The 9,242-nt window shown below is 43.5% G+C and overlaps 1 protein-coding gene across 3 annotated transcripts in view; it reads right to left on the bottom strand.

The window, feature by feature from the left end:
- LOC131431468 (histone-lysine N-methyltransferase PRDM16-like) overlaps positions 1-8,999 on the bottom strand; it is a 235,088-nt gene extending 226,089 nt beyond the window's left edge. For all 3 annotated transcript variants that reach the window (XM_058597196.1, XM_058597198.1, XM_058597194.1), the window contains exon 1: positions 8,360-8,999. In XM_058597196.1, the coding sequence (XP_058453179.1) occupies positions 8,360-8,396 (37 nt within the window). In that variant the 5' untranslated portion in view covers positions 8,397-8,999. The remainder of the gene's footprint in view (positions 1-8,359) is intronic.
- Between the last annotated feature and the right edge of the window lie 243 nt (positions 9,000-9,242).

Here is a 9,242-nt window from a genome sequence, read left to right on the forward strand (position 1 = left end):
GGAATCCTCCTTTTTTTTATTACAATTCCAAATTGCAAATCCACCACCACTTCTTTCAACTTTAACTAAGAAACTGACTCGCAAAACCGTTGTTCAGAAAATTTCAAAATTTCCATGCCTACCTAGATTGAATCAATTGAATGGTTAGAAATTTTGAAATTTTCGTGCCTTCCTAGATTGAATCAATTGAATGGTTAGAAATTTTCAAATTTTCATGCCTTCCAAGATTGAGTTATGATCCGTTTCTTCTTTTATTTTGTTTTTGATTGTTCATGTATCATTCGGCTTTAATTGTATTATTAATTCCATCAGTTCTTATGTCTACAGACAAGATCTATGAATTGAAATTCGAAATGCTGCTGCTTTCACCATATTCAGAAGACTTAGCCCCCAGTGATTATTTTCTATTCTCATATTTAAATCCAAGGATGGCTTTGATCGTATCAAGGAACGCTCTCCAGCAACTCTTCACACGATTCAATCAGTACCATCAAAGAGAGACGGGAATGGACACCAGTGCGACATAGAATGGACACCAGTGCGAGAGCGAATTGCTCTCGATGACCCGTCTGAGCATCACGGGTTTGCACGATGCTGTGAGGATTCGCTCTGAAGCAACAAACGGTCGCTCACTCTTGTTTTGCGATCCGATTCTATACGGGCAGTGGATAATTACGATATAATCATTTCACTATTGCCGCTTATTCCAACTATGTGCATATAACCTTCGTATGAGTTGTGTCTATTAAACTGTCTGTGAATGCTCCACACAAGGGTTTTGAAATATTGTAACCTAGTATGAGAATCATCAAGTCGAATCATCGATTTGGTTTTCTGCGATAATTGTCAACTTGCTATTCTCTCTTAGTAGTTCCACAAAGCGTCGATCATTGCAGAACTGTAGTTATTTTGATAAAGGCCGTGATATACTCAAAGTATTAGGTAGAGTGAAAAATGTAGAAAAATTCTCTCACGGTTCATGTCTTGAAAGGCCGCGAGTTCTTGTAGCATCATCTACCAGATTGACGGTGTTGTATACAATTTAGACAAACATCGAGCCACTCTCTGCCAAATTATCGGCAATCACCAACATTGTTTAAAACAAAGAGGCTTGCTAAAAGGAGATTTGTTTCGATTTGTTTCGATTATAGAGGTTTTGATCTTTAGATCATTCGCCTTTTTCGGCCAGAAAAACTTTCTGACCTTAAGTACGGGGTTGGGAATCGATCCTAGGTGGGCTGCGTGAAAAACATTGACTTACCCATAACGCTATACCCGTTCCCCAATCAAGAGTTATTGAATCTAAGCCTAGCAAACTTTTGCAAATCGCTGAGGAATCATATGTTCGAACACATATTTGGTTACAAATCAGGCGAAAAAAGACTAATGAATGAATTTACAGAAATAAAAATTCGTGGAAAAAATTACCCCTGCCAAAAAATTAGCCGACTACTTTCTCCTATCCGGGGAATCGTTCTGCCAGACTAAGAATGTGATGAAGCATAACACAGAAAGCATTCCATTTTAACAAAACTTTCTTACATGTTGAGACTTGGCACGACTGGTGCATGGTTCAATTTCCGAACCAATCCACCCAAACGGAAAAAGAAACACAATCAATTTTCTACACATCAGCATCCATTGGAGTGATATTCGATTTTCTTTCGAAATAATACCACAAGGATGGTGAGTGTACCACGCATGGGTCGTGCATAGTCTGAACATGTACGGAAGTTCTGTTTCATTGAGCTGCTTCATGAGTATGTATTTGCATATCCAAAGCAGTTCAACTAGCTGAGTGATTTCTCACAATAAGAGCAATATGGGTCAATTTTTGGTAAAATTTTCATTATTTAAACAAAATAAATGTGTCGACAGAAAAAAACAGTTTCATCTGAATTTTAAAGTGCAAGAACTGTAAAGAAATCAGTTATAAATCCGTTAAAGGGAACCAATGTGACTCTAGTGACTTTGTGTGAATGTATGTGAAATCAGCAAATATGAAAATCGTTAGCTGATTCCACTTATTAACCAAAACTCTGAAACTCAAGAAATTCAACAGTGAATAAAGCTCGATAAAAACTTTTTTTTCTATTTAAAAGATATTTTATTCAGGCCTATTTGCGTACAAGCTTTACGTGGCCGATTTAGATGAGTTTTTAGATAATTTTTTTTTTGTATTGGATCTCGTTGTCACCCTTTTTCACTGTTGTTGGTGACTGTCACAGGTGTACTGGGGTTGTTTGGGATTGGTGTGAAGGAAGCACCGTTGTCCTTTGGTATAGTTGTCTTCTTGTCCGGTTTATCACATGGCTTACCGTAGTGAACAGCTTTTTGGCAATATTGACATGTGGCCATCTGATTGTCATAGGTAACAAGTGATTTGCACGGGATTCTTGTATCCTGATCGAATGTCACATAGGAAGGTATAGGCCTCCTCAAGCGCATGCGTAACAAACGTACGCCATTTAGAATACCGGGGGAAAAATTCTTCCACTTTTCTTTTTGGATAGAGAGAATCTCTCCGTGTTGGGACATGGTTTTGCGAATATAAGGATCGATGACGCTCGAGGGAAGATCATGCACACGCACTTCTATAGCACTATCTTCCATATATACTGGAATGTTGAACTTGATATTTTCATGCTCCACATAGTGCACATTATTATTATCTTTAGCGAATTGAATTGCATCCAACTCTATATAGAACTGGATATAAACAACACTATTGGTCTTATTGTATTGAAGTAAATGCACACGTTTAATGTCAAGATGCATTTGCTCCTTAAGCAAACCTTCAAGTTCTCTTATCGAAGGTCGAATTTTGCACTGTCTAAAGTCAACAATAATTGTATTCTTTCGTATCGGCATTCGTTTGGTTCACTCATTTCGAGATCGTTCTATTGTTCACTACACAATACTGTACTTGGTTTCTTCTGTCCCGAACTTAAGCGGTTTTGGTTTATCGACTGACTTGGATGAGATGTGAAACCGAACTGAGATAAAAACGTTGTATTTTTCATGTTTGCCTGTGAAATAAATTTCAATGGTTTTAGGTCATTGATTCCAAAGCACCCGAATCCGTATTGAGGAATCAACTTTATCGAAGACCCTTATGACTACAAATTATACGATTTCAAGAGGATTTTCCTTTTTTTAAACTGCCCACCTATCAAAAATATTCAGTACTTGACCTTACTTACTAGTCCGTAAATTAAGAATTAAGAATCACATTATACATTATATTATAATTATACGTGAATACATGAGACAATCCAACGGTCTTATTTTACCATTCACAGAAGTCTAAATTTTTTTAACAAACGAGCGAAACAACCGTATTAGAAAAAGACGTCACGGTAATACCAAAAGCTACTATCTTTACTCGGAGTTTCTAGAATCGGAATTCTTCGATATCTTTACTTCGAATGGAAAAATCACCATATACTTTCTAGAAAGATTTGAACGAAGAACGTTTATTCTCATGAATTAAACTAGTTATTTAGATGATTTCATATCTTAATAAACTTCTGGGTAACGATTTGTCTGATTGTAAAGAATGCATTTTGCTCATTTCATAAATTAAAATTGTGCATTAGATTCGATTCTATCTAATGATGACCTCGCGGTCAATTCTTAGCGTACAGAATCTTTGCATGGCTAGTACTACGATTCTACTGACACTAAGAATCCTTCCCTCGGGCCCTGTGGTGGAGGAGGAGCACTATGAGGGAAGCTGAGCTGCAAGCAACCGGGCGGGTCATAGGTGGTGGATAATGCTTAGTCGCGATAGCAACTCGTTGTGACTCGCGACCCGAACCATGTAGCGGGGGCTGACTGCAGGTGTGGGTAGGACGAGGTAGTGGGCCCTACACGTTCTAGGCCTAAAAACCACAAGACCTAAAGTAGTTGGCCCTGACAAGGCGAGTTGGCGCCGCCTTTCAATATGCACCTGGCCCAAATCTCTCTCTTCTCGCGGTCCTTCAGCGTTACTGCAAGGTTGGCGCAGGCCTAGCTAGCCGCCCATAAAAAGGACTTGCTCAGGAAGTTCAACAAGAAAATTCGGATGGATCTAATCGGCTCAGACCTTTGCGACGAAAACGGACAAGAGATTGGAAACTCGGTACGTGGAACTGTAAGTCTCTCAACTTCATCGGAAGCACGCGTATACTATCCGATATAGTGAAAGACCGCAAGTTCGACATCGTAGCGCTGCAGGAGGTGTGTTGGAAGGGGTCTACGGTGCGGGTCTTTCGCGGGAACCACACCATATACCAGAGCTGCGGCAACACACACGAGCTGGGAACAGCTTTTATGGTTGTGGGGGAGATGCAAAAGCGTGTGATCGGATGGTGGCCGGTCAGCGACAGAATGTGCAGGTTGAGGATCAAGGGCCGGTTCTTCAATATCAGCATAATTAACGTGCATAGTCCCCACCTCGGAAGTAGCGATGACGACAAAGACGAATTCTACGCGCAGCTGGAACGTGAATACGATCGCTGCCCAAGACATGACATCAAGATCGTCATCGGCGATTTCAATGCTCAGGTTGGCCAGGAGGTGGAGTTCAGACCGGTAGTTGGAAGGTTCAGCGCCCACCAGCAAACGAACGAGAACGGCCTAAGACTCATCGACTTTGCCACCTCCAAGAACATGGCCATAAAAAGCACCTTTTTCCAGCACCGCCTCTTGCACCGATACACCTGGAGATCACCCATGCAAACGGAGACACAAATCGATCACGTCCTGATTGATGGACGGCATTTCTCGGACATTATCGACGTACGAACCTATCGGGGCGCTAACATCGACTCGGACCACTACCTTGTGATGGTTAAGCTGCGTCCAAAACTGTCCGTTGTGAATAACGTACGGTACCGGTGCCCGCCGCGGTATAATCTGGACCGACTGAGGGACACCGAGGTCGCGACTGCCTACGCGCGGCATCTCGAAGCAGCGTTGCTAGCGGAGGAGGAGTTCAATGATGCTCCCCTGGAGGACTGCTGGACCAGAACTAAAGCAGCCATCAGCAATGCTGCGGAGAGCGTCCTGGGATACGTGCCAAGGAGTCGACGGAACGAATGGTTCGACGGCGAATGTCAGGAGATATTGGACGAGAAGAATGCAGCACGCGCAGCGATGTTGCGTCAAGCCACCCGTCAGAACGTGGAATCGTATCGACAGAGACGAAAGCAGCAAACTCGCCTTTTCCGGGACAAAAAGCGCCGCCTGGAAGAGTCGGAGAGAGAGGAGATGGAGATGCTATATCGTTCTCAGGATACACGGGCGTTCTACAGGAAGCTGAATGACTCTCGCAACGGCTTCATGCCGCGAGCCGAAATGTGTAGAGACAAGGAAGGTGGCATCCTGACGGACGAACGTGAGGTGATCGAAAGGTGGAAGCAGCACTACGATGAACATCTGAATAGTGCACAGGCGGACAATCAGGCGTTGGAGGAGGAAGATTATGTCAGTGTTGCAGCCGACGGAGATGTACCAGTGCCCACTATGAACGAGGTCAAGGAGGCTATCCAACAGCTCAAGAATAACAAAGCAGCTGGTAAGGATGGTCTAGGAGCAGAACTCTTCAAAAGGGGACCGGAGAAACTGACGGAATGCATGCACCGAATAATCGAAGAGATCTGGGACAGAGAACAGCTACCGGAGGAGTGGAAGGAAGGGGTCATCACCCCGATATACAAGAAAGGTGACAAATTGGACTGTGCAAACTACAGGGCAATCACAGTGTCAAATGCCGCCTACAAAGTGTTATCCCAGATCCTGTTCCGGCGCCTATCACCACTGGTAAATGGATTTGTCGGGAGTTATCAGGCCGGGTTCATCAACGGCAGATCAACAAACGACCAAATCTTCACTATACGGCAAATCCTTCAAAAATGCCGTGAATACCGGGTCCCGACGCATCATCTGTTCATCGACTTCAAAGCCGCATACGACACGGTTGACCGTGTAGAGCTATGGAAAATTATGGACGAGAACGGCTTCCCTGGGAAGCTGACAAGACTGATTAAGGCTACGATGGATGGTGTACAGTGTTGTGTCAAGATTGCGGGCGGTTTCTCTGAACCGTTCGAATCACGTAGGGGATTAAGACAAGGTGATGGGTTGTCCTGCCTGCTGTTCAACATCGCACTTGAAGGAGTTATGCGAAGAGCGCGGTTCAACATGCGGGGCACGATTTTCACGAGGTCCGGACAATTCGTGTGCTTCGCTGATGACGTGGATATAATCGGTAGAAACAAGGAGACGGTAGCAGATCTGTATACCCGACTAAAGCGCGAAGCGGCACGAGTAGGACTGAGGATAAATGTGTCTAAGACAAAGTACATGCTGGCTGGCGGAACTGAACGCGATAGGCAACGTCTGGGCAGCAGTATTACGATCGACGGCGACGAGTTCGAGGTGGTTGACGAGTTCATCTATCTTGGCTCAATGGTGACTGCGGACAACGACACCAGCCGGGAGATCAGGAGGCGCATTATATCCGGAAGTCGTGCCTACTATGGACTCCACAAAACATTGAGATCCAGGAAACTTCACCCCCGCACGAAGTGCACCATGTACAAATCACTGGTAAGACCGGTGGTTCTCTACGGGCACGAAACGTGGACAATGCTCGAGGAGGACCTGCAAGCACTCGAAGTCTTCGAAAGGAGGGTGCTGAGAACGATCTTCGGTGGTGTGCAGGAGAATGGAGTGTGGAGGAGAAGAATGAACCACAAACTAGCGCAACTCTACGGTGAGCCAAGTATCCGGAAAGTAGCCCAGGCTGGAAGGGTACGGTGGGCGGGGCATGTCGTGAGAATGCCGGACAACAGCCCCACCAAGTTGGTGTTCACCTCTAATCCGGCAGGTACAAGACAAAGAGGAGCGCAGCGTTCACGGTGGCTGGACCAAGTGGAGCGAAACCTGGATAGTATCGGGCGCCGACGTGGTTGGAGGCAAGCAGCCATGGATCGAGTTACATGGAGAAGAATTGTTGATCAGATAAAATCTTAAAAGATGTAATATCAGAAATATATATAAGAATCCTTCCAGGTCGGGGTTCAAACATACGACAACTGGCTTGCCAGCGAATCCTTTGAAACGTTTTCTTCCTGGTGGGAAGAACAACTTATCGAATTGCTCGTTTGAATATATTTATGACTTTTTTGAAAATGAGATTTATGTCAAACGTTAGACCTAAGTATTTTACTTGACCATGTCACATTCAAACCATTTAATCAATTCAAACCACCAAACTGTTCATAACTGTCAAACGATGTTCATCCTGCTTATCTTGCGAGATTTTATTGTGTCTATATAAAACCTACTAGTACCGAAGCATACAATTACATGAATCACATGAACTATGCATTATATTAAACGTAAAAAACATCATTTTGAAGGAAAAATGTTCATCAAATCTAACAATTACGAAAAAAAATGAAAATACAAAGTTATAACTTTTATCGTCTAGTCCTAGTCCATTCACACTCTTGTAGTAAACACTTTATAGCGATTACTTCATTACTGTGTTTTGTAGAATTGCCTCCAGCAAGACCAGTTTCCACTGACGTCCATTAAAACTTAGACAAACACTGGGCAATGTCCAAAATATGTTAGAAAAATTGTCAGACGACCGGAACGTTAAGGTGCGTGAGCTAGCAGATGCCACAAAGCCAAGCCTCAGCATCACATTCCTTTTGACGGGTCGAATATACCACATCTAACTTGTAAGACCAGCACCCTATGCATTGAACCGCCTACCCGGGCCATGCCACAAAGATTAGTTTTGACACACCATATTGTATAAGGAAATTTCTGAAAAGAAAAAAAAATTGGCGCTGAGTGCCACGCATATTATCTCTGGACCAAAAACACGAACGCGAGCGCACTTCGGAAGTGTGTTTCGCCATGTAGATGAGAAATCGGATGGACCTTTGGCATCGGTTGGTAATTGTCGATGAAACCAAGACGCACGTGAACAGACAACACTATTAAATAAACCAGACATTCAAATAGAAGGAAACAAATCTGTGCACTACAATCACACTTTTGCCAAATAAGTCACAAATATTACGGTCCTTTGAGAACGATGTAGTGATAAATGAAAGCAATCCGATTTATAATGGATGTATAATAATTTATAAAAAACTATGAAAAAAGGAAAGGTGACTCCTGCATTAAGGTAGTATTCCAAAATGAGTTGTCTCTTCTATTAAAACACTGTTTGCTAACTATATTGACCAAGAGCATCTGTTTCATTTTTTTTAACGTTCCCATAACGAGAAACTGCTACGCGCATGTTTCCCTGAATACAACTGCTTGACACACATCGTAACTATCAAAATCTTACCTTGAGCAAACCGCCTCGCGACGGATTTAGACCTCATATTTAACGGTGTCAGTTTTACAGTTGAACTACTTCTCAGACTAACAGAATGGAAACTCCTTATTTAATTTACGAAAGTTTAGTTACTCTACACAATTTTATCAACAACCGGTGATGGCAGTTATTACATCAATTCATATTCCGGTGAGAATTCCACAAAACCTCACTCACTCGAAATCCTGTTGTTCTGAATCAAATAGCAAGGATAGCTCACAAACACCTACGAGTATTCGTACTGATAACAACCGACTAACTGATACATCGCGATAGTTTTTCACGTGCGCCACCCGATCCGAGCGATGCTAGCACATTGTTTCCCTTCGTCCCGACACTGAACGACACCGTCCCCACCAGCCGCTGTCTCGTTGGGCTTCGCTAAATTTGCTCGGATCAAGCAGAACTATCAGCAAAGCTCTGAACGCGCGCGCGGACTAGATTAATGCCTACAAGCCCACGTCTACAAACGGCAATAGTTTCGATTCACGTGGTAGGCACCACTCTGCTGTTAACGGTGTTAAGCTGTGAAACAAACTGAACCAGACATCCCGACAGGCCCTCCGGGGGGACGGAAAAGCGCGACCAATCCTCTGTGTGCGGTCCGTGCTTTGAGTTCCCAGCGAATAGCGCTCGTGAAAACAAATATTTTCACCTAGTTTTTATTTTATGGCAGCTCTCATCCCCAAACTCACCCGTTTGGAGTCGCGGGATTCTCTCCGCGCTCATTGAGAATAGAATAATTACTGTAATTTATATAAAAACACAATTCACCTCGAGTAGAGTCCCGTAGATCCGCGTGTGCTCTCACTCTCCGGGGGCGCTACCACGAGTGTCCCCGCGTGGTGCGGAA

Source organism: Malaya genurostris, chromosome 2 (assembly GCF_030247185.1).
Source record: "Malaya genurostris strain Urasoe2022 chromosome 2, Malgen_1.1, whole genome shotgun sequence".
Classification (NCBI taxonomy): domain Eukaryota; kingdom Metazoa; phylum Arthropoda; class Insecta; order Diptera; family Culicidae; genus Malaya; species Malaya genurostris.